The sequence below is a fragment of the Tasmannia lanceolata genome, unplaced genomic scaffold (assembly GCF_043159265.1).
Source record: "Tasmannia lanceolata isolate RefF3 unplaced genomic scaffold, GAP_Taslan_0.1 ptg000012l, whole genome shotgun sequence".
NCBI lineage: Eukaryota > Viridiplantae > Streptophyta > Magnoliopsida > Canellales > Winteraceae > Tasmannia > Tasmannia lanceolata.
The window spans coordinates 27,795,385-27,821,496 of NW_027518689.1; the positions used below are offsets into that span (position 1 = coordinate 27,795,385).

General features: G+C 39.1%; 1 protein-coding gene across 3 annotated transcripts; it reads left to right on the forward strand.

Annotated features, from left to right (window-relative positions):
* Positions 1 to 349: 349 nt before the first annotated feature.
* On the forward strand, positions 350 to 24,951 carry LOC143887154 (magnesium transporter MRS2-I-like). 3 transcript variants are annotated; one of them, XM_077391257.1, is made up of 12 exons: positions 350 to 997; positions 1,095 to 1,124; positions 9,423 to 9,573; positions 9,779 to 9,900; positions 10,927 to 11,001; positions 22,487 to 22,720; positions 22,803 to 22,847; positions 23,547 to 23,591; positions 23,715 to 23,744; positions 24,040 to 24,159; positions 24,268 to 24,526; positions 24,623 to 24,951. In XM_077391257.1, the coding sequence occupies exons 1-11, from the start codon at positions 773 to 775 to the stop codon at positions 24,352 to 24,354; spliced, it is 1,164 nt and encodes a 387-aa protein (XP_077247372.1). In that variant the 5' UTR covers positions 350 to 772; the 3' UTR covers positions 24,355 to 24,526; positions 24,623 to 24,951. The 3 variants fall into 3 exon arrangements, with proteins under 3 accessions (XP_077247372.1, XP_077247373.1, XP_077247374.1); XM_077391258.1 differs by having other exon boundaries at positions 24,268 to 24,438; XM_077391259.1 differs by having other exon boundaries at positions 24,044 to 24,159.
* The last annotated feature ends 1,161 nt before the right edge of the window (positions 24,952 to 26,112 follow it).

Sequence of the window (26,112 nt, forward strand, 5' to 3'; positions counted from 1 at the left end):
GTAGGAACTGTGCAGGAAAAGGTTTCCTGAGAAATTGCTCGCCCATCTTTTTTCACTTGTTTCCCCGGGAAAGCAAATCTCATCAAAATGGTGGGAAGTGGTTTCTCACACTTGTGAGAAAAGACCTTTTTCCATGTCATTTGTGGGATTTTCCATGTCATTTTTTACATTTTCCACCCTATTAGTTTCTCGGGAAAACAAGTGAACACCACTATTTTAGCTTTCTCGGGAAAAAAAATCGGTGTTTTACCGGAGTTTGATTTCCCGAGAACGCAAGTGAATAGAGCCTAAGAAGTTGGTAATTTAAAAGCCTGTGCACCTGACTTCTCCTATGATCCCTAGCAAATCCCCCAAAATATATTACTTTTTTTTATAGAGAAATAATATTTTAAGTTTCAAAATTTCAAACCCCAAGCCTTCTTTTCTGCTTTATTTTCACTAGATTCACTACTCTTCTTCTCTCCCATTTCTCTGATTAATTTAATTAAGTACTCCCTCCCTCAGTCCCTCTCTCTCCCCCTCTCCCTAGCCCTATTATCATACATCTCAAACCTCCCAAAAATCCATCAATGGTAATCTCCTTCTTCTCTTCTCAAACCTCTTCACAAATTCCCCTTTTCCCGCTAGGGCTAGGGTTTCACTCTCTCGATCCACCCTCTAAATTACTCCGACTCAAATTTCTGAAATCTCTTCATAAAATAGTCTATTTCTTCTACCCTAGGGTTTCTCTCAATCCATCATGTAATCAAATCAAAACAGACCTAGTTTTAAAATGGCTCGAAACGGATTCATCACGGATCTTCAACCATCTATGAAGAAAAAAACAGGTTGGATTTTACTAGATTGTACTGGCGAGGGCACGATCTTGGACATTGATAAGTACGCGATTATGAATAGAGTTGAGATTCATGCGAGAGATCTACGAATTATTGATCCTTTGTTATCATATCCTTCAGCGATTCTTGGCCGAGAGAGAGCAATTGTTCTCAATTTAGAGGTGAATTTTCGTTTTCTGTATCTTGTTTTTATTGATTTCTTGTTTTCAAATTCGGTTTTGATATTTGGCGGGTTTTGTGTTTGTCTTTTGCGAGCAGCATATCAAGGCCATAATCACTGCAGAGGAGGTACGCATAAGACAAGATTTTATTATTGTTATATTGGTTGAGTTTATTACTTTTTTTTTTCTTAATGGTATTATTTCGGGCTACTGATATTTGCACTACCATGTTTTAATAATTACACAAACTCAGCTTGTCTTTTCTTTTTAATTTGCTTATGAGATCTTTTTGGGAATCGCAATACTGTTTGACAGATATTTAAATAATAAAAGACAAGATGACTTAGTGTAATTATCAAAACATAGTAGTGCCAACATTAGCAGCTTTGTATGGAGAAAAAGAGCAATCCCCATTTTCTTTTCTGGGCTAAATTAACTCGAGAAGAGTAATTTATGAATGTCTAGTAGGTTATTTTTCATGGAAAAAATGTTATTTTCCATGGGAAAAATTGGAATGTCTGGGAGGTTTGTCCATTTTTCTTGAAAACAGGGTAATTTTTTATTTTGGAATTTCTTTCCGTGAAAAATGAGTTTTCCATGGGCTGAAGAATTCATTTTCTATGGAAAAGTTTTCCAATAAGTAATTTCGATGCATCCAAACCGCCCCTTAGGAAATTCAGTCTTGAATGAGAAAATTCATGCATGGGGACTTGCCTCCCAAAATTTGTTATCATAATTACAATCTCCAACTTACTTTATTGAAATTTCTTTTCTGTGGAAACCGGTACTTATTAATTAATTTTTGAACCCATAATAAAGAAAAGTGTTATCAGCACAACCTTATTTTGATATTTGCACAAACCCAGTTGTCTTTCTTCTTAAATTGGCTTGTTAGAGCTTTTTGGGAAATGAAATAACCTTTTGACAGCTCTTTTAACACTAGAAGACAAGATGGGTTGGTGAAAATATCAAAATATGGTTCTACTGGTATCATTTCCCCATAATAAAACACGGGAAATGATATATCATTTCCCATAATAAAATACGGGAAATGATATATTACTCCCTGGAAGTATCCTGGTAAAATAAAAATCCCATGTTTGATTGACCGGACTATGGTGGGAAAGTTTGGTTGCTTGAACTGTTGGGAAGAAAAAAATTCTTCTGCAAGCTTATTTTTGGTTCTGGGGTTTTTTTTTTTTTTTTTCCTTCTTGGGGTTTCATGTGAGGTTATTTTGGTTCCTGAGATTATTTTGGGCCCACCAACCAAACGTGGGTTTCCTGCGGAAATTCCACAAAAGTCCCAAGAATAAAATAAATTCCAGCAACCTACCGTAGCAGATGTTTGTTAAGGAAAATGTTACCCCCCTTCACTGTCACGTTTTTCTCTGACTTAACGAAAACGGTAACCGGGGGGGGGGGGGGGTGTTATCATTTCCCTTTGCCTTTGTTAAACGAGAGACAAAAACACAGGGGAACATTACAATACCTACGCACTCAAGTATCTCAAAAAAAAAAAAAAAACAAACCTAGCCACTCAAGCCAAAATCAATGTGAATATAGGAACAAAAACCAGCAAGTAGGACACGGTTTTTATTTAGCCGATTAATAACCAACAAACCATCTTCTTCAATACACACTTTGGAAGGCCACACCCATCAGGTTACATTCTACTATATTAAAAAACCTCAATTATAGTATAGAATTTGCCAATTTGTCTTCTTGGCTAGCCACTAGAGAAACCCTATTTTAGTGTGGATGGACTATAGTGTTTTTCCTGGTAAGAAGAAAGACCCCAAAGTCTGTTTTGGAATGTTAGATGTTTAAATGGCCTTGTCTGCAAAAGGGTATTAGAGATTTGATAAGATATGTCAAACTAGATGTAATGCTTATTCAAGATATCAAAATTGAAGTGATTAGGACTTGGAGTGATGTAATTAAGTATGTTTGGGATAAAGCAACACCCAACAACCTCCCATTGAGAGGTTTCTCTGGTGTGTTTGAACTTTGAACCATGTAGGATCCTGAACCGATTGTGTTTTTGCATTGGTATGCCATTTCTGTTTAAACTTTGATATTATATGTTTTCATGGCTGACGTCATTTAGCTTCCCCAGGTGCCGAGGCCAAAAGTGTGTTCTCTAGTTTTAATTATTGGTTCTTAGATCCTCCTTTTCTGGTCCTTGCCATGTTGCTAGTCATTAAAATTGTTAGATGGCTTAAGGAGAAGTAATTCTCTTCCATTTTATTCATTAGCTTGTTGAGAATTTTCTGAATTTATTTCTAGTGAGCATTTTTGTTGACCTTCCTTTACAGGGAGGGATATTCACAGGGTCTGGTGCTAAATCAATCTCTGTCTATGTAGTTATATCATTTATTTATATTCTGATTGGAAGAGCAATCCTGAACTCTTTCCAGAATCTCCTTTCCCTATTTTGGATCAGTCAGCTATTTTGCTTGATATTATTATAGATTTGAAAAGTCCAACTCTATTTAGATTTGAGCAGCTATGACTGACCAATGCTAACTTCATAGTATTCTGTTTAGTTGGTGGAAATTCGAACCTTTTGAGGATAGCGTTGGGATTAGCTTATTTAAAAAACTGAGAGCCTTGAAAATGGAGTTTCGTTATTGAGATAAGAAAAATTGGCAATTTATTGTCCCAATAAATGCAAGATTAATTGTGACAGAGATGCTTTTGAATAGAAAAGAGGAAAATTTCTCTCTTTTGAGTTTGGGAAACTTTCTAAGATGGAATCAAAATTAATCTGAGAAAGATTTTTTGTCTGTGGATCTACATGGATTTTTCATATCCAACATTTGAAGATAATGATTTGTTGATCTTTTTTCTTTCATGAGGAAGTTAGAAAAGTTGTTGTTAGCCTTAATAAGACCCCTCAGCTACCATTTAAAAAAAGCCAATGAGCTTGTTGGATTCAAGAATTATGGGAGAGATCCAAGAATTATGGGAGATCCTTGAGTTGGGTGTGATGTTGACCGTGGAGGAATTCTATTTTTGTCATCACCTCATGAAGCATTTAACACGTCTTTTATTGCTCTTATTCCAAAATGGATGCTTAGGATATTAAGGGATTTAGACTGATTAGGTTGGTTAGTGGGGCTTATAAGATAGTTTCCTATATTTTGTCCACAACTATTTTCGAAAGCAAACCACTATACCCATTCCTTTGTGTCGTATCTAGAATCTCATTTGCTATAAGTTTACGGATGCGCAGCCACAGAGCCACACTCATTGATTTTTCCCTACAAGAAATGACAAAGAAGATGTGTTTTTTAATGAACTGAAGAAAATGGAAATATTGGTATGTCTCAACTGTTTGCCTTTGGCACTTTCACGTTACTCTTGCTGTTGAAAATGATAGGGTACATTTTTTGTATGGGCCAGAACATGTTATTCCTCTTGGTGTGGATTTGTTGTACCATAACTATATTACATGGAGGATGCCATTGTGCTAGCCTTGGCATGATCAGGTGAGAAATATTCGTCTCTTAATTGCCTTTGTTGAAGAGACTATGAGTTCATGAATCAATGGAAGAAGATCCTCAGTTACTGGAACTAATTTTGATAAAGATATACAGGATAGGTTAGCTGCTGTTATAGGGTGCTAGAATTCTCATTTTTTTTTTTTTTTGTTCCAAATTGAAAGCCCAAAAATTCAAAAACAAAAGCTAAAACCGGAGGAAGCAAGAAAGAAAAAAAAAATAGAAAAAAAAAATACAACAAGGATCAATGGTGTATCCAATGACCAACAGACAAAGAAGGCAATAATTGCCCAAAACTTACAAATAAAACCTTAGACAAAAGAGACTTCTTATTTTTGGATATCCTGGTCTTCTTCATGATATAGTGGAAAGGATGGAATCTAGGTTGGTATGTTGGAAATCATATTCCCTTTCCTGGTCGAATTGTTGTGATCAAGCTACTTAAGCCAATATCTGTATTTGTATATTTACGGTCTATCTCTATATAAAATTCTAGTTTTCATGAAAAATAAGATTGAAAATTATGAAAGATATGTTTTTCTCTAATTTGTTTAGAATGGCATTGACTGAACCTTAAAGTCCTTATCTTTGATCGTTATAAATTTTTTAATTCTAGTCTTGTTTGATTCTTATTCTAAGAGAAGATATTTCTTTAGGAGCTTCCGTGGAATTGGAATCATTATTAACAATGCTGCAAGGAGTTTTAGTTTCCCCTAATTGTAGTGAAGATTACGTGATTTGGGAATTTGATACTATTATATGTATTTTGCTCCACTGCGGGGAGTTTTAGATGTATTTTCTTCTCTTCTCTTCTCCTCTCTCCACTTCATCTAATGTGGAAGACAACATGGTATCAGAGCTCAAAGTGGAAATTGTTGTCTCCCTCCCTCCTTGAAGGTACCATACCCTACAACCCTAACCCTAGATCCTCCCATCTTCTCCGCTTCTTTTTTTTCTTCTCTAACTCTAGCCGGCCACCCTCTTTTTGGGTTTTTCAATAGCCACCATCCCCAACCTCCCTTTCTTTGGGTTTTCCACCCCAACCCTTCTCACTCAACCCTAACCCTTGCCGCCCCTCCCTTTTGGGTTTTTTAACCCCTCCAACCCTAGACGCTCCTCTCTCTTCCTTATCCCCTTTGGGTTATCCACCCCAACTGATGGGGACATCAACAATGGGCGTGGATTCAAGGTTTACTAGCGTAGACGTGGACGAGACTGAGGCGGGGACTCTAGCATGGGTCACAGACATTGTTGTTTTTTTTATTATTTACTTTATATTTTCGTCATTTTATTTGTAGCATACTTTTTAGGCATCAAATCTCATCCGTTTGGCGTGTTTTTGGTATTATTAGAAAAGTTTTTCAATTACCTATCTAACGGGCCCAAGATCACATGATTTGGATGTGTTTTGAGCAAGTTATGAGTGTTTTCAGGAAGTGATATAGGTCTATTACGGGATTACGATTTTAGGTAAGTTTTTATCTTTACTTAGTTTACTTTAGATTAGATGAATGGTTGAGATTAGTTTTTAACTTTAGGTTATCTTCTGGGGTTTCTTTTCTTATAAATACATCTTGTGAAAGCAATGTAAGAGACTTTTTGGAATATTGAATAGCATTGAGAATTTTTGTAAGAGCTATTGTGGCTTGGACTTCTTCTCTTCTCCTCTTGGTGGCTTGGAGCCATTCTTCTCTCATCTCCGCTCATCTATTATCTTCTATTTCTTCAATCAAATCAACACAAATAAGGTTAATAAATCAGATTTTCTATTTTCTTTGTTCTTGAACCCTAAAACTAGAAAACCCAAAATCCATAGATCTCCCTTGTTCTCCAAGATCTTGTCATGAGATTTTGAGGGATTATTTTTATGATTAAACCTCAGCCTAAACACCCAAGAACCCTGACTTTAAACCCATTTTTAGCCTTATTGCAATTTTCACCCCTTTTCAAGCCCGAAAACCCTTTTAAAAATCCATAGCCTAAACCTACCACCAAATCAGAGCCTAAACCCTAGATTAACCATTCTTTTACCTTCTAATCCTTAACCTAAGATTTGGACAGCAGTATTAAACCAAAATCTCAGATCTGCCAAATTACCAAAATACTACAACCCAAAACTAGATTATTTTGAGCCTTTTACTACTGCTGGACATTTTTTTTTGTTTTTCTTCATTGGATATTATTATTTTCATGCTTGTGTGACATCTATTTCATTGGTACTTACATTAGCTTTTAGTTCTTTTAATTGGTTGCATGCGTAGGCCTAGTTTTGGACTAATCTTTCTATTATAAATTCATCTTACGAATCTTTATCGCTTTGATTGATATGTATAAGGTTTAGTTCATGCTTAATTACAATCTTTACAATTATTTATGCTATTTAAGTCTCATTATTGCTGCTGCCCATAGATTAATTAGGCGTTAATTCGGCCCTAGGTAAGTTGTTAAGTGTTCTTTTAGTTTTTCCGCGTAAGCCCTAAAGTGTCCTAAAGTCTTAATCCCACTAGGAGTGTAGGATTTTCTCTAAATTAGGTATTGTCCTGCATCACCAACCCTCCTCACTCACCCCTAAAACCCTCGTTGATTTGTGTTTTCTCCCACCCTGCCTAGCCACCCCTCCTCAATCATCCTTTTTTTGAATTTGTCAAACCCTAACCCTAGACCTAACTGCCCCTCCCTCCTTTGGATTTCTCAAACCCTAACCCTAACCCTAGACCTAACCACCCCTCTCTCTTTTGGTGTTTTCACCACTCTTACTTTGATTTTTGAGCTAAAACCCTAATCCTAAATCTTGAAAACTTTTCACATCAGTCTCTAATCTCCTTCGTATTCATGATCTAAACACTCATTCTTTCCCTTATTCATCCCGTTATTTGTTCTGGGGCGATGGTTAATGGTTCTCTCTTTTTTGGTGATACCTTTGTGTGGTGTTATCGATACTTTTTATTCCGGAACCACGTACTGATGTGTTCGAGTGTGTATGTTAGCGACATCGTTGGTGACTTATTTGTGCGTTGATAGTGGTTTGTTGTTGTTTGTGATTTGGTGTTGGCGTATGTGGTTGTTATTGGTGGTGATTGGTTGTTGGTGGTGTTTATAGTTGGTTTGTAGTTGGAATTGGTGGTGGCACGTACTGTTGGTGGATTGTTGGTTGTGTTGTTGGTTGACTCGTTGTTCGTGGTTTGTTGGTAGTGTTGGTGGTTCGTTGGCTGCTTTTTTTTTTTTTTTTTCCAAATTGAAAGGCCGAAAATTCAAAAACAGAAGCTAAAACAGGAGGAAGCAAGAAAGAAAGAAGAACAGAGAAAAAAATACAGCAAGGATCGATGGTATATCCAATGACCAACAAACAAAGAAGGCAATAATTGCCCAAAACTTACAAATAAAACCCCAGACAGAAGAGACTTCTTATTTTTGAGACCTTGGTCTTCTTTTAAAGGTGGTTGCCCTTTGATCATGATAGGGATCCGGTAGTGGAAATGATGGATTGTAGGTTGGTATTTTGGAAATCATATTCCCTTCCCTGGTTGAATTGTTTCGATCAAGCTACATGAGATAATATTTGTATTTACAGTCTATCTCAATATAAAATTCTAGTTTTGATGGAAAATAAGATTGAAAATTATGAAAGATATGTGTTTCTCTAATTTGCTTAGGAAGGCATTGATTGAACTTTAAAGCCCTTATCTCCGATCATTATAAAGTTTTTAATTCTAGTGTTGTGTGATTCTTATTCTAAGAGAAGATATTTCTTTAGGAGCTTCAACGGAATTGGAATCACTATTAATAATGCTGAGGGAGTTTTAGTTTCCCTTAATTGTAGTTGTTGAAGAGTATTTTGGTCATTACGTATAGTGTTGAGGTTATTCTTCTCTTTACACATGTAACCATACTTTCGGCTCTATATATACATCATATTAGTGGAGAATCTCACCATCTTCTCCCTGACTCTCCTTCTTCTCCTTCTCTTACAATCCATTTCTCAGCAGTAGTGAAGATTACGTGATTTGGGAATTGATACTAAGTGGTCGTTTCTGTGTGAAATCGTTTTATTCTGAATTTTTAAGACTTTCGTTTCAGTCCTCTCCCGATTGGTCTTCTTGGGATTCACCTGTGATGATAGTGTTTTTATTACTAGTTATTAATGGCAAACTCCTAACTCGGAACTGACTTGAGTTACCGGGATAAGCCAGATGACTTCTTGTAAATTCTATATGAATCCATGGTTGGGAAGCCTTCACCTTTATTTATTCATTGTTTGTAGTCCCGTCAGGTTTGGCTCTCTATTTTATCCTATTCAATGTTTATATGGGTCTGATCAATTTTTTCCTATCCTGGTGACTTAGTGAATTAGTGCAGGTGTACGGTCAATAGGAAAATGATGTCTTTGAAAAAATCATCTTTCCTTCTACAATCTGAGGAACGGACTTTTAGAGTCTTCTTTGGTACCCATAACAGCCTGATGGGGCTGATCGCATCCATCATTGTTGAAGTATCAGAAAGAATGTATATATTGTACTGTTTACATGGAATCCTCATTAATGATATATTCATGATTAGATTGGAGTTAGTTAGAAATGTTCAGTGCTGCAAGGAGAAAATGTTGTCTGGAGCAAGCCTCCCTTTGTTCTTTTAGAACTAAACTTCGATTGCAGTAGTAAATTGTTTAAAGTTGCTTAGATGAGCGAAGGAAAGCTGTTTTGGGGAGATATTACTGATTCTTCTGGTGTTGTTATTTCTGATTGTCAAAATTGGAAAAAATAATATAAAAAAGAAAACAAAAAAATAAATTAAGATTGAATGCAGCTAAAGGATCATGTAAAATTAATCTATAATTAAGATTCTTCTGCTATTGTTAATCTAAAATTAAGATTCTTCTAGCTACTGTTTCCAATTTTATTGATTTACTTTTTTTTTTGGATTAGGTATTCCTTCGAGATCCCCTAGAGGATAATGTAATTCCCATCATTGAGGAACTCCGGAGGCGTTTGCCGCCTGCATATACTATTCCCCAACCACTAAGAAATGGGAGGGAGCACTCGAGTGGGGAACCTGATATCGAAGCAAGCGAAGATGGTAAAGATGCCTTTGGGCATCTCTCTTTTTTGTCAGTTCTTTTTTTATATTCAAATTAGTTTTATAATTTTTTGGAAAGCATACCCTTGTTTCTTACGGTGATTATCTATTTTTATTAAAGTTAGATGTTAGAACCAATTGTGTGTAACTTCAAGTAGATGTGCTATTGTTTGACACCCTGACAGTGCTGAGTCATGCAATGTAGAGTCTCCATTTGAATTTCGTGCACTGGAGGTGGCTTTGGAAGCCATTTGCAATTTTCTTGATGCGCGTACCACGGAACTGGAAACCGCTACTTACCCAGCTTTGGATGAGCTGACCTCCAAGGTAAGTTGATTTTTTTTCTTTTTTGTTTCCTTCATTTCAATCTATTTTGTTGATATTGTTGAATAAGGAAGTTGACTAGTGATAAACTTATTGGAGAATTATTTTTCTTGTTTTATACATGTGTCTTAGATAAGTATCTCTATTTTACCCGGGCTGGGAGATAATATGCATCTGTTAAATTTTTATTTATAGCCAATAAAGTGCAAAATGCTCTATGTACATGACCCATCTCCAACATTGATGCCCTTCCCATCTCCACTCCTATTGAGTGCATTTTTTTCAAGCATGGATTGGATAATTTCTTTTTTCCCAACTCCATGTCTGCAGTAGCTTGTACACTAACAAAATTACCAGAAACTCGTGAGGTTGTGCTTGAGTTTACAATGAAAGCCACAGATGAGTAATGGAATGAGCATGTTGTAATAGCTACACATGCTGAATTCCAGTTTGATGATCTCAAAACACTAACAGACTCTTATTTTTATTGCACTAGCCTTTCTTGATCATTTCATCTCCACTTTGAGTGGATCTTTATACCTTTTCTTTCAAAGTGGATTTACAAACCAGTGGGAGAGGCACGGAGCGTACCTTAGATAAATTGGACTCCAAAATACTAACAGCTACTTGATTCCCTGGTTGTGGGCATTATACATTATGCACTTCCATAAAATCTTCTTAGCTCATGTAATGTTGTCCTCATCTGTTCTGGTTTATTAGTTGTTTCTCTATTCATGATTCACATAATGATGATAGAAATTCAATTGTATTCTTTTCCATCACATGAATATGGGAGATTATATTTTTTTCATATGCATATCTATTGGAGACTAATTTGGTATGTTATATATATGCATTACATATTATTGATTAGTCTATGCTATTTGAACGGGATATTTTTATGCTTTTCTATTAGTGGCAATCTGTACACACCTGTTTCCTATTGTTTTTGTTTTATTTCTGTGCTAAAATTCCTTTTTTCGTGTGGTATCACACAGCCCATTTTCCAACAACTATTATAATGTGCAGATCAATAGGCCTAACTTGGATCAGGTGTGTAAGTTAAAGACTGCAATGACAAAGTTGACTGCTAGAGTTCAAAAGGTATAGCTTTGCCTTTTAAAAACTAAGATCTGGTCCATTTTGTTTTGATTTGTAGTTTCATATTCATTTTGTGCTAACATATTGAAACTGTGGATTTTTCGGGCTTGATCTCTGGTGTCTTCAAAAAGCTATTCTTTATAGTTTTTTCGTGGTATGCCAATAAAATAACATTGGAAAATTCCTGACTTATTTAGAAGTCAATGAAAACATCAAAATCTCTATTCTTGGTGTTGTATATTCAACAATCGTCTTAGCAATATCCATGCTTTTAAATTTCGATCGAAATCTGAAATTTCGGGTTTCGGTGGAGACCGAAACCGAAATGGCACATACCCGAAACGTGTCATTATTTCGTACGAAATTTTGTTATTTCTGAAATTTCGTGCGACATTTTAGGGATTTCGACCATTTTTTTCGATTTTTTAATTATTTTATAATTATCCCGAAATTTCAGGGATTCGATAACGAATAAATATCTTTTTATTAGTCCGTCGGATTTCGAGTGAAATTTCGATTTCGCTGGGGTCTGAAACCAGTACCGAAACCGAAATTTAAAACCATGGCAATATCTCATTAATTTGTGTATGTGTGGGTATCCATATTCTACGTAGATGTGTCTTTTATTTATTTTTGTATGTACTTGTTTTATTATTTGATAAATTAGAAGCTATGGTACCCACATACAGACACAGGTAGAGAAATAGAGACAAAACCTGATTTCTTGAAATCAAGGGTATGTATACTGACAAGGTTTTAAATTCCGTTTTCTTTTTTCGGTTTTGGTCGCCATAGAAACGGAAACATCTCGGTTTGGGTTGAAATTTTCGGTAGAAATCCTATACAATTATGGAAACATATGCAAATGATATACTTTAAAGATGAAACTTGATGCAGATTGTAGGCCCCATAAGCGGCATATGTGCCCATTAGGACTTTTACGTATTTATTGTCATGCTATTTAATTTCTTTTTTTTTTTGTGATCTGTCATGTTATTTAGTTTCTACGACATTTATTTCCTTGTTATTTGGAGTTAGCGATTTTGTTTTCATGGAATTTTATTTCCATTGCCCTTATATAGGCCACATGTAGATTTTAACTTTAAATGAATTAATGAATTGAGAATGCAGATTTCTCCCCCCATCTTTCATCTTCTTCCCTTTCTTTCTCCTTTTCTCCCCTCTTTCTCCTTTCTTCCCCTCTTTCTTCTCTACTCTTCTCCTTCTCTTCTTCCAAGCAGAAAAATATTCACGTGCATATTATCACTCCTAAGAGTACGAACAGGAACACCAAATTGGGTTTTAAATTTAATCTCAGCACAAAAATCACAAAACATTGAAAACAACTCAGATCGATTCGGCTAGGATCAAGGGCACCCTTTGGCTGTTGGCTCTGAAAGCATCCATCACATCTCATCTCTACCTACGAGACTTGAATTGGCAGGGCAATTGCCCATCCACTCGCTCACAAGAGGTTCAGCATCATCTACCAAACCTTTTCGCTAGTCCCCATGGTGTATGAGACAAATGTATGCATTTTGATTAGGGTCGTATTCTATGGTTACGATTCTACCAGATATGTCTTTTTCATTCCCTTCTCTTCCTTTTCCTTTTCTCTTCTCCCTTCTTTCTTCTATTTCTCTCCTCCTGGGATCACATCAATTTAGTATCAGAACAAAAGATCCCAGCCGTCTTCCCTTCTTTCCCTGTCTCTCTCTTTCCTTTTAACAGTATTGATTTTGAAAAGATGTTTCCGTAACATCTAGAGTTGATTGGTCTTAAGGGTTGGCTAAAAGACTAGCGTTTGTACGGATACAAACACTTACAAAGGTTATTGATTTTGATGAGTTACCGCATATAACGGACTTACTCGGGTTTGGAGGGTCACCACGTAGAAACGGACTTACCCTGATTTGGAGGGTTACCGCGTAGAAACGGACTTACCCTGAAGAGCTATCGTGTGATGACGGATTCGCTCTGGTTTGATACCGTATGGTAACGGGTTTACTTTGATTTGGAGGGACACCGCGTAGAAACAAACTTACCTTGAAGAGCTACCGTGTGATAACGGGTTTGCTCTGATTTGATACCGTGTGATAACGGGTTTACTTTGATTTGGAGGGTTACCGCGTAGAAACGGACCTACCCTGAAGAGTTGCCGTGTGATAATGGGTTTGCTCTGACTTGATACCGTGTGATAACGGGTTTACTTTGATTTGGAGGGTTACCGTGTAGAAACGGACTTACCCTGAAGAGCTATCGTGTGATAACGGGTTTGCTCTGATTTGGAGGGTTACCACGTAGAAACAGACTTACCTTGAAGAGCTATCGTGTGATAACGAGTTTGCTCTGATTTGATACCGTGTGATAACGGGTTTACTTTGATTTGGAGGGTTACCGCGTAGAAATGGACTTACCTTGAAGAGCTACCTTGTGATAACGAGTTTGCTTTGATTTGGAGGGTTACCGTGTAGAAACGGACTTACCCTAATTGGATGCTCCAGAGGACTCACACTGGTTGGATGCCTCAGGGGACTCACACTGGTTGGATGCCTCAGGGGACTCACATTGGTTTAAATGATCCAAATATTTTTTGAATGGCTCCGTTGGGGATTGGTTACTCTATGTTGGAGAATCTGGGAACGTATGTCCTTTATTGAGGACTGGGTACGAACGATTCTCTGAGGATATGAAGTGTTTGTGATGATGGGATCTGTGACAACATGTCGTCTCGACCCTAGTGGGATAGACCGTAAGAGCTAACGAAGCTAGTAAAGGTTCCTTGAGCGCCTTAAATCGGCTGAGAGTCAATCGGAATTGATTCTGATGGAAGAGATCCGACTATGTCGGGGAAGTCGATGTTATACCGACAAAGTGAAGAATTGACTCTGAAGGGGATGGTAAACATCTGCTACCAGTGCCGGAATTGGTCGAGTTGGACCGAGTTTTGACAAATCTGTTGACAACCAGATTGTACGAGCAGGGATCTTTGTTGAAAGGTGATTGAAAGGCCTTCGTACACCCTGACTCTGCTAGGTATTGCCGCTAGGGATTGATTGATTTGCTAGGAAAACCAAGAGTATATGTTCTCTGTTGAGAGTTTAAACGTAGGTGACTCTTTGGTGGGGACGACACGAATAACAAGTATTCGTAACAGCAGTATCTGCTGGAGATTTTCTACGTCGTTTTGACTCTGACGGGGAATACCGCAGAAGCTAAAGTAGCTTGGAGGGTCTCTTGATTGCCTTAAAGGTCCCATCGAAGATGGACTTATCGAGGAGCAGATGCTTAGACACTTACCTAGGGAAAAGCTTGGGCAACTGTGTGCCTTGGCTCCCTTTTGCCGTGATAGGCGAACCAAAAACCAAAAGCGAAGAGAGAGAGGGTTTTTAACCTATCCCTACTCTTACCCCCCCCCCTATATATATATAAGGGGGGGGGGGGGGGGTAAGAGTACATTTCTTACCCCTAGCTAAGTGTCTAAGCATTTCCTACACACTTGTGTAGGTAAGTTACCTACACACTACCTTAAAATACAGTGGGGGCCCACATTGTTTGGGTGATCCAAACAATTCATTTGAATGGTCCTCACATAGATAGGGTGTCCACAAAAAATCAGATCCATAGGATCATCCTAACCATTCAAACTATGGAGGCAAAAAATGGACTAATTTGTGAAGGTTTATACACGTCCATTTTACCTCCACAAATCGTAGGGTTGGGATGATCCTATGGATCTGATTTTTTGTGGACACCCTATCTATGTGAGGACCATTCAAATGAATTGTTTGGATCACCCAAACAATGTGGGCCCCCACTGTATTTTAAGGTAGTGTGTAGGTAACTTACTGTAGGAAATGTTCTCTCTCTCTCTCTCTCTCTCTCTCTCTATATATATATATATATATATATATATATATATTTGGGGGGGGGGGGTAAAACTTAGTAATTTCGACCCAATTTCGCAGGGGTCGAAATCCAATTTCTCCCCCTGCGAAATTGGGTGTCATCCAGATGATGTCATCTAGATGACATCATATTTTGGGAGGCACGAGTCCCCGTCCTTTGTGCTTTATCGAAAAAATGTGATTTTTCGTCTCTTATCGGGGAATTTCGGGTGGTCCGTAACTTCTCCGATTGGATTCCAAATTATCCTTATGCAAATAACCTAAAGAGAGATCGAGAGAAACGGAATCGGTGCTCTGGGACTCGTTATAAGGTTCTTCCTCGCGACACCTATCATTAGTGCCACCTTGACAAAATTGGGTGTCTACACACGCATATTTAGATGTGTTTGCTTTGTCCATAAGCTGGGTCCAGATGTGGACAAATTGGACCCCGGGCCGAGCGATGTGTTTTTCTGGGTTACTCTCATACCCAGAAAGGCTACAAGTGTTACAATCATCGTCTCCATCGGTGTTTTGTCTCCGCCGATGTTACCTTCTTCGAGTATGTTCCTTATTTTACTAGTCCTACTCCTCCTACACAAAAGTCTCCTGTTCTGGTTCTCCCTGATAGCGTTCCTCCTCTTCCTGCACCATTGCCGGCCCTGTCTGCTTCCTCGCCTGCTCCACCTCCGGTCTCCACCCCCTTTTAGGTCTATCAGCGCAGACCCCGCCCTCGGCCTACTCCAGCTCTACCTGAGTCCATATCGTCCCAGACTGAGATCCTGGCGTCCACTTCTCAGGTATTGTCTCCTTCGTCTGAGGGTCATTTAGACTCTCCCATTGCATCTCGTACGCGCTCACGTACTACGACTCATCCTATATCTTCATATGTATCTTACAACCATCTTTCACCTACATTTCGCAGCTTTATATCTTCTTTGTCTTGTGTCTCTTTGCCTAAGTCTTTGTAGGAGGCTCTTGCCCATGCCGGGTGGCGTGCTGTTATGGATGATGAGATGAGCGCCCTTCAGGCGAATCATACTTGGGATCTAGTTCCTCTTCTTGGAGTCCATCCCGTTAGCTACAGGTGGATCTATGCCATCAAATACCTTCCCGATGGGACAATTGAGCACCTTAAAGCGTGGTTGGTTGCAAAAGGATACACTCAGACTTATGGGATTGATTATACTATGACTCTTTCTCCTGTTGCCAAAATCCCATCTGTGCGTGTTCTTATCTCGTTGGCAATCAACCATGGATGGCCCCTTCATCAGCTTGATGTCAAAAATACATTCCCCTATGGTGATTTGGTTGAGGAGGTGTATATGGAGCAACCTCCAGGGTATGTTGCTCATGGGGAGTTGACCACCTCAGTTTGCCACCTTCACAAGTCATTGTATGGCCTCAAACAATCCCCTCGTGCTTGGTTTGGCAAGGTCAGTAATTCTCTCATGGGATATGGTATGAAGCGATGTGAGGTGGACCACTCTATGTTTAGCCTCAAGTCAGATGTTGGTCATGTCATTCTCATAGTCTGTGGATGATATTATCATTACAGGGAGTGACTCTTGAGGCATTCAACGATTGAAGAAATCTTCAGAAACATATCTCTACAAAGGATCTTGGTCGCCTTCGATACTTCTTAGGGATTGAGGCATTTTACTCAGGGACAAATATCTCTCTACCTGAGTGGAAATATGTGTTGGACCTTCTGGATGAGACTAGATCCTTGGGATCAAACCTGCCACTACTCCCATGGACCCAAATACAAAACTTCTCCCAGAAGAGGGGGACTTATTAGAGGACCCTTCTCGATATAGGAGACTTGTTAGGAAGCTCATATATCTCAACATCACTCGTCCTGACATTTCATATGTTGTGGGAGTAGTTATCCAATTCACGAGTGACCCTCGTACCTCTCACTGGGCGGCTATGATGCATATTCTTCGATATTTGAAAAGTGCTCCAGGAAAAGAGCAACTTTTCAAGAAACATGGTCACATGAAGTTAGAGGCCTTTTGTGATGCTAATTGGGCTGGCTCTCCAGCTGACAGACAATCTACTGCTGGATCTTGCACATTTGTTGGGGGAAACCTAGTGCCTTGGCAAAATAAGAAACAAAATGCCGTGTCCAAGTCAAGTGCTGAAGCAGAATACAAAGCTATGTCTCACACCTGTGGTGAGCTTATCTAGTTGTACTCTCTTCTATTTGAAATTGGATTCTTCCCATCTTCTGCAGACTTACATTGTGACAACAAAGCGGCTATCTACATTGCAAACAATCCAGTGTTTCATGAGCGTACCAAAGTAACCAAACACATCGAGGTGGACTGCCACTTCATTAGACACAGGATCCAGCAGGGTGAATTGCGCACTACCTTCACTCAATCTGTTGATTAGCTAGCTAATACAATCACCAAACCATTGACCAAAGCTAAGTGTATTGATATTTGTAACAAGCTAGGAATGTGTAATATACATTCCAGCTTGAGGGGGAGTCTTGGATATATATGTTTGTGTGTAGTACCATAAGGGCATAGTAGTCATTGTACATCTTTCTCTCTTTAATATAAATACTTGGGTGAAGGGGAGAGACTCTAACTCATTCCATTCTCTCATCTCTTTCTCTCATAACAAAGAGATCTTGAAAGACACAATAAGAAGGGAAAAATGAGACAGAGCAATTAAGATTTAAGATTTTTGGTAAGTTGGCTAACAGAAAGTAAATTAAAGGGAGATTTAGGTACACAAAGCACTGAAAATAAGGGAAGTCCGGAATGAGGGGAAAGAGTCCCAACCCCAGAAATGGGAGCAATACTCCCATCGGCAAGAGTAACATAATGAGAGAGCATGAAATGAGCGAAATGAGCGAAGTGAAATAGAATTGCCAGCCACGTGGTTCGAGGCCTTGGAATCAATAATCCAAGAGTGGAGCTAGTAAGTAGAGGCAGGTGAACTACCTGGCTGTGCAAAATCCGCAGTAGGCGGTCGACTGCTCAAACGTAGGCGCTAAAACTCCTCATAGTCAGCTCTGGAGAGAAGAAAGGTATTACTAGGTGCTGCTGCTGGACTAGGTGTTGCTGCTGCTTGACTGGTAGAGGAGGATGTAGATGCATCAGGAAGGCTAGCAATAGTGAGATGAGCAGAGCGGGGTGGATGGAGCTCGGGATGTAAGGCATAGCAAGTATCAACATGATGTCCCTCCCTCCGACAGTGAGTGCAATACGTGCGACCACGTCCACCAGTACCCTAGCCACCACTGACGTCACGGCCACCTCCACAACCTCTACGACCCCTGCCATGGCCAAAGGAACCACCGCCACGGCTAGAGCGGTCATCACTATCATAGGCAGCGAATGCAGAACCATCAACATAAATGGTATGAGAGGAGTCACCCAGAAGACACGGTTGGGCAAGCCTCCGTGAGAGATGGGATAGAACCCGAGCCAGTAATCTGCTGTCGAAGGTGCAGAAAGTCTGGGCCCAAGGTATCAAGGAAATGAATAACACAGAGTTGGCCCCGTTGCCGGGCAAGAACAGTCAGATCAACAGTGAGGGGCATGAAGACATCGAGAAACGAAGCGACTGTAGTGTGCAAAGTGAGGGGTATCTTCGTGTTGAAGGCACATCCACTCTGAGTAAGTGTTGCAAATACGAGTGACGTTATCAACCCCAGAATAGAGAACACTTGTGTGGTCTCAGATGGCCTTGGAGGTCTGCAGGCACATCATCTTGTGAGCCGCATGAAGAACCATGCTCTGCCACAGGAGGGTGCGGATGTAGGCATCATCCTACCGCGACCGGTCATTGGATGGATCCGTGGAGGTGGGGGGGGATCACACTCAATGAGGGTGAACTTACCTCGAGCAAAGAGGTAGGTCTCAACTACCATACGCCAACTAAGGTAATTGGACTCTTCGAGCTTCTCCGAAGTTATCTATGGGTAAGAATGCTCAACGGAAGGAGAGTAAATAGAAGATGTAGCCGTAGGTGGAGGAGTCGTGCTGACAGCAGGAGCCAACCTGACAGGTGGATCCATAGAGACCAAGATAGAGAAGAAGACTCTCAACCACAACGGCGGGTGATAAACAAGAGAGGGACGAAACAAGAAAAAAAGGTCGCACGACGGGCCCGACCATGATATCGTGGCTCCGATGGAGACATATAGCAAAAAGAGACATAGAAGTACTAGCCAAAAGGAGAAGGGAGGCTAGGAGACAAAATCAGAGCTGCGGAAACGAAGGAAAATTACATCAAAGTGGGCTTAAGCCATGAAAGAGAGAGAAAGAGGGTAAGAGAAGAAGTAGAAACCCCTTAGAGAAGAGATTCAAAGGGGTAAGGCGCAATGGAATGTGGAAGTAAGGTGTCGAGAACTCGAGATAGAAATTAGGCAGAACGAAGGGAGTTAGGGACGGATGTGGAGATGAAAAGGGGTGTACGAGTGTTTGGGGTGGGGGGGGGGGGGGGCTTGTCGGGTTTTGAGTAGGGAGGGGTTACGACGGTGGAAGGGTAGAAGAGGGAGGGGTTACGACATCAGTAGGTTTAGGGTTAGGGATTTCCGGCGTCGGTTGGGTAGGTTTTGGGGTCCTGGATGATTTTCAGCAAGGTGGGGTTTAGGGTATGGGGTTAGGGTTAGGGGTTAGAGTTCTTAGGGTTAGGGTCTAAGAAGCACGGGTACTCTCCGGAAACCCACGCACCCGTGTCGGGTGCGTATCGGGTGCGGGTGCTCTTGGGTACTCTTTGGGTGAGTACCGGATACGCACCCAAACATCAAACAAATCTAAAATCCAGTTTGGGGGTTTGGGTACGTATCGGGTGCGCACCCAGTTCGAATTAAATCCAAAATTACCGATTTAAAATAGAGGGGCTATCCCAATTAACAAAAAGGGCGTGAATATATCAAAATATCTATAATATATATCCCTTAATTAAATACCTAACTTAGAAGTAATATTAGATTTTGGTGAAATAATACTACATTTTGGTGATGTTATTGTTATTTGATTGTTCTCCAATTAAATTGTTTGAATTCTTTAACAAAATATTTAATTTTTTAATTTTTATAAATATATAATAAAATATAAAATATATTATATTCAACGTACCCCCAACGTACCCGTATCCTTTTTTTTTTTTAAATCACGCATCCACGTACCCGTATCGTGTCGTACCCGCACCCCGTACCCGTATCTGTGCTTCATTGGTTAGGGTTTAGGCTGATAGTATAGGGGAAGGAGAGATCGAGGAGATTGGGAGGTGGTTTAGGGTTCCGGAGAGAGTGAAAGAGGAAGGGAGGTTGTCGTAGGGGAGGGTGGTTGTCGTAAGAGGCGAGGGTTGTAGGGGTGTGGCGGGGAGAAGGTTTACGACAGGGAGGGTGCTGGGGTTTTAGGGGTTAGGGTTTGGATGGGCTGAGGAAGAAGAAGAAGAGAAGGGGGTTGCAATGGTGGTCCCTAAAGGGGGTCAAAACCCTAGGGTTCTGATACCATGTTGAGAGAGAAGATAAGAGAGGAGAATGAGAGAAAGAAAAGTTGGGGTGCAACTCAGGTCGATTTTTGGGAATTTGGGTTGAGCTTTTACCTTAAAAGCGGGTCGGGTTCGGGTTTGGGTTGATTCTAGTTCATTTTTTAGCAAAAGCTCAACCCGACCTGACCCAAGTTGCAACCCTATAGAAAAGAGTGAGTTGGGTAGAGCTCCCCCCACTTATGTCTTTATATAAAGATAGAAAAGAGTACAAAGACTTAACTGCCCTTAGGCACATATACACACACTTCTAACAAACCCAAACTAATCAGATAAAATATAGAATCATATTGTGGATTAGGGAACTAAGTGATAATGCTAAAACTACATCTAGTTTCAATTTCATGGAAATATTATCTTTCAAGCAAATCAACATATACAGGGAAAATCTTCTTTGGTTTACTGGAGAAAACCAACCGACATCTTGAAGCTGAATGTCGATTCTGTGGCTAGAGGTAACCCTGATATAGCTGGAGGAGGAGGTGTAACAAGAGCTGATAAAAGCAAGGTGAGTTTTGCTTTTTCCCAGTTCTACGATGAGAATATTGATGTTGGATGAAGCTAGAGCTATGAGAGATGGTCTTCGCTATCGCATGATACTCGGTATTAAAAGAATGTGGGTTGAATCTGACAGCCTTGTCCTTGTAAATATTAATAAAGGCAAAGACAGATCTCCATGGCACATTCATTATATTTTAAAAGAAATAAGGAAAATATTATCCTCAATGGAATTTGTTATCACTCACATCTGCAGACAAGGTAACCTGGTTGTAGATAGCTTGACAAACTGTGCTTGCGACACCAGCACTAGTTCAGTTTTTTTGGAACTGGTTTGCCTTCCAAGGAATTCTAGAGGAGTTGCTAGATGTGATCAATTATGTATTCCTTATATTCGTAATAAATAATGTTTTTTATGTTTATTTTGGGGAAAGTGGTTTTATTGTTATACTTATATCGTAACTGGATGTGTTAGAGGCAAGGCTCTATGTCCTCTTGTAATTTTATTTCCTATTAATAAACTTTGAGGTGCCCCCGGGTTCCTAGATAAATTTCGGGTTAAAAAAAAATCTCATTACTTGGAAGAGCAAGAAACAATCAACTTTTTCTCCTCCTAATGCAGAGGCAGACTACAAGGGACCATCTCATTGCGCATGTGAGATTCTCTGTCTTGGTCCTTAATATCTGAGCTTGGTTTTGGCACCGAAAGTCCGCCAAGGGTCCAACGCCCTTGATTGTGATAACCAAGCGGCTATTCACATTGCTTCTGATGCGTTTCTTCATGAGTTGACAAAGCATATTGATGTTAATGTTCACTTTATTTAAGAGAAGATCATTGATAAGTGTTTATCTCTTCCATATATTCCTTCGTCGCATCAATTGGCGGATCTTCACGATGGCTGTAGGACCTGCCTTTCTTCAAGATACTATGCCAAGCTGGGCATGCCTAATATATATGGCCCAGCTTGATGGGGAGTGTTGTAATGTATTATATTATGTCAATGTATATTTAGTTGTATCTGGATAGCTTCTTTTCTTTTCTCTTTATTTACCTTCATAAATAGTATTTTAGTCATTATAAGTATTTTAGTCATTATATATAGCAACCAAGCTCATTTCCTTGCAGTTTCACCATAAACTATTTATTCTCTTCCATCTCTTGTCTTTTGCTTGATTGCCTTGATTCCATCTTGCAGCACGTGTTTTGTTTTCAGCTAATTGTGTGGCCAATCAGCTGGCCCCATTCGGGGTTGCTAGATTTGTGTTAGAAAGTTTTGATTTTCTTTCACCTTGATGTGTGTCTGTGTGTGTCTGTGTTTTCTTTTTTTTTTGCTTTTTTGTTTCTCCTTTTATTTGGCTTGTTCTCTTACCATCTCGGTCACTGGGCTTTGCCCCTTTTCTAATAAATCATTGCCATTCAAAATAAACTATTATATTTTCAAGCCAAGTATTTCTTCCATCCATGATCCACCCTTGTTTCTGTTTTACCTTTCAATATCTATAATATGAATGGTTGTTCATATTGATGTTTCCTTGTATGTTTTAAGAGTTTTTTTTATGAACAAATGTGTAGTGCTTTGCAGGTAAGGGATGAGCTGGAGCAACTTCTTGACGACGATGATGATATGGCGGACCTTTACTTGTCAAGAAAATTGGTTGGCGTATCTTCACGCATTAGTGGCTCAGGTCTGCTCAATTCGTTTCCCGACTCTCCAACTATAGGCTCGAGGATTTCTAAAGCAAGCAAGGCTAGTGTGGCACTGGCAACAGTTCACGGACATGAGCACAATGTTGAGGAGCTTGAAATGTTACTCGAGGTTTCTATTAGTAAACCCACTTTTCATAAATCTTATTCTACGAATATCAAAATATAAGCTGAAATGTTGTCTAACTTTGCAGGAATACTTTATACAAATTGATGGCACACTGAACAAGTTGACCACGGTATGCATTGTTGAAGTTATGTTCCCCATTGGTAGTGATCGTCTACTATTGTTCTATGAGAAAATCATTTAAAAATTGTGTTTTCTTCCATGTATATAGCTGCCTTTTATTTTTGTAGAAAAAAAAAATCTAGAGATGTATTGCTTACCAATCCTTTTGGTTCTTTCTACTGTCGTAATTCTGTCTACGTCATATAATAGATATGACATAAGAGCTATTATTTTCTCTAAGGGAAAATATGAGCATGCAGAAGTACAGTTGGGGCCCACTTGTTTGATGATCCAACCCTTTATCTGCTGGGCCCACTATGAATGCATCGTGTCTCAAAATCTCCCCAATAAATGATTCGAACCCTTCAAATTTTGATCTGTAAGTGAACTTTCAAAGAAATAAAAAGGTATGGTCCTCATTCAATAGAAAACATTACCAATTAGAGGGTTAGGATTGTCCTGTGGGGAAGATTTAAAAACTGCACAGATTGGATGATGCCTCTTTATGATTATTTATTAGAAAGTAGGAAGGGGCCCATCAAAATGGTTGCCCTAATGGTAGACTTGCTATTTCATTTCAGACGGGCTTTGAGCTGTATGTACTCCATATTTCTATAGAGCTATGGAACTCTTCAAATTTTATCATTTTTAATATTTATGTTACTAGTTGCCCTCAATTTTTGACCCGTAACTTAAAAATTGTTTCCAGTTGCGCGAGTATATTGATGACACGGAAGATTACATTAATATCCAGGTGAATGTTTCTGCATGAAGAACTAGGTTTATATCCCTTCTCACTTTAATTAAGCGGAGATAATCATTTAGATTAAGCATAACCATTTTTCTCTAATATTGGCTCCTTTGCTTTTCATTGCAGCTTCACAATCATCGAAATCAACTGCTTCAGGTGATGTTTAAGGACCTGATAATTAATGGACCTATGCATTCGATGATATGCAGCAATTTTATCATTAATTTTACTGTTTGTTGTAATTTGCTAATTGGAATTCACAGTTGAAAAATCTTTATTTTTTTTGTTGTGTCACGTATTATACCGAATTTATTTCACTTCTCAGCCAAGGGCAGACTTTGGAATTTTGTACTAGATCCCACATTTTTTTTCTTAATGGCAAATTGATTAAAGATGAAACTCAGATTCTTCTTATATCTGTTCATGATTCTGTTTCTTCTATTTGTGGCAGTTAGACCTCTTCCTGAATACTGTTACTGTTTGCCTCTCTATTTATGGTTTGGTTGCTTCATTAATGGGCGTGAATCTCCCATATAATTGGAATCATAACCATGGATACATGTTCAAATGGGTATGTACATGTACACATCATCTTTATTTAGTAGGTCCATATGCATTCGACCAAGCACATTTTTTTTTTAATATTATCATAGAATTTTTCTGGTTTATTGTTGAGCAGGTGGTTATCGTCACAGGATTAATTTGCGCTTCCATTTATGTGTTAATCATTTCTTATGCCCGCTACAAGGGTCTTGTCGGCTCTTGATATCTAATACAGTTACATACTTTGAGTTAGAAAATCAACTCCACATACACGAGATAAATGAGGATGCTGAAAATCCATATCAAGGTTAGAGAAGCTGTTCATGCCCATAACGCCTTTTTTCTTATTTCCTTGCCATCATTTGGAGTTGGCCCAAAAGTAGCTGCTCACCATGGTAATCCCATCATTTCTTTGGATATTTTCTGGCTTTTTCCTGACTCTCCTATGAGAGGTTTAATCTCTTTTCTCTTTTGCTTTTTAAATATTTCAGATTGGAGAACAGAATAGGCACTCATTGCTTCAAGCCATTGAGCACACCGTTGTTCGATGGCCGGCAACCAAAATTTATTCGATTTCAGGTGCCCAATTCCAACATTTCTATGCAGTGGAATGTTTCCATGTTGCTATACTTTCATTCTTATTTTTTCGATGCCGAATCGTGATTCTTTCTGTCCTGTTCAATGTCAATACTCAAAAGTCAGATCAGATTGAATTCCTGATTCTCCTACATCTGTAACATTTGTAATTCAGCTACTCGGTATATCCTGTGACAGTATTGTCAAAACAGCCCGTAGAGCACTGTTACTGGTTAAATTCAAATGTATGGAGGGATTTAATCTAGGGAAGTGATATATTCGCCCCTTTTTTTTACTTGGGACAGCCCTCTCTAATGTATTTATGACTACTCTTTTACCCTAGAGGGAGCTCATGGCTGTCCCTAATAAAAAAAAGGGTGAATAGATTATCTCCATTTATCTATTATTAATATACTTTTTTTTTTTGAAAATTGACAATTTTATTAAATATTGGATGAGACAAGTTGCCCCCTCCATATTACAAAAAGGGATTCCTTTAAGGAGTTACAAAGGCCTAACAACTAACATTTCCTCCCTTAAAACTCCCACTTTAGCTAGTCCATCCGCCTCCTCATTTGCCGATATCCTCCGATAATCAATTCTAGGACTCAACAACCTTAAAAGGTCAAGAGTTTCCGCTATCACATTTTGAAGGCGCTAGGGCCCTTTTGAAGTACCCGAAGCCCAGCCTACCATATTTGTCGAGTTACCTTCTATTATTAAAGGTCCCAGATTATTCTCGTATCCCCATCGCAATAAAAAAAGAAGAACCTTGATTTCCACTTCATTCGCATCACATATCCCGACTGGGCCCGAGAAAGACATAATAGTAATTTGTTTATCATCCCTGATTAAGCCCCCAATTCCTGTCTTGCCCGAGTTCCCTATCGAGCTCCCATCGAAATTGAGTTTGAACCACCCACTTGGTGGAGCCATCCATTTTGGTCTGGGTTTAGTTCTGATCGCTCTATCCCAAATGATAGCCCACAATTTCTTATTAGGTCTCCCACCCCAATGGGTAATTTCTTTTTATTCTTGGCACATGCAATTAGTTCTACCTCGATATCTGTCGCCAATCGCCCCAAAGTCCTACTTTGATCTTCAAAGATGGGCCTGTTTCATTCCTTCCATTCCCTATGTTCCAGAGAATAGCATAGGGGAAGGTGGACCATAATAATTTACCTATTTTACCAAATGGCCCGCCTCGCCAGTGAATCGACAGTGAGGTAATTAAACTCGGACAGACCCAGTTCATTCCAAAGGCGCCAATTGCCCTCAGCCATAATTGATAAGAAAAGGGACAGTGCAGCATCAAATGGTCCAAAGTTTATTCGTCTTGGTGGGAATAGTAAGCAGTGGTTTATTTTTATTTATCCTTTGTCCGCATTGAACTTAGTTCTCTTAT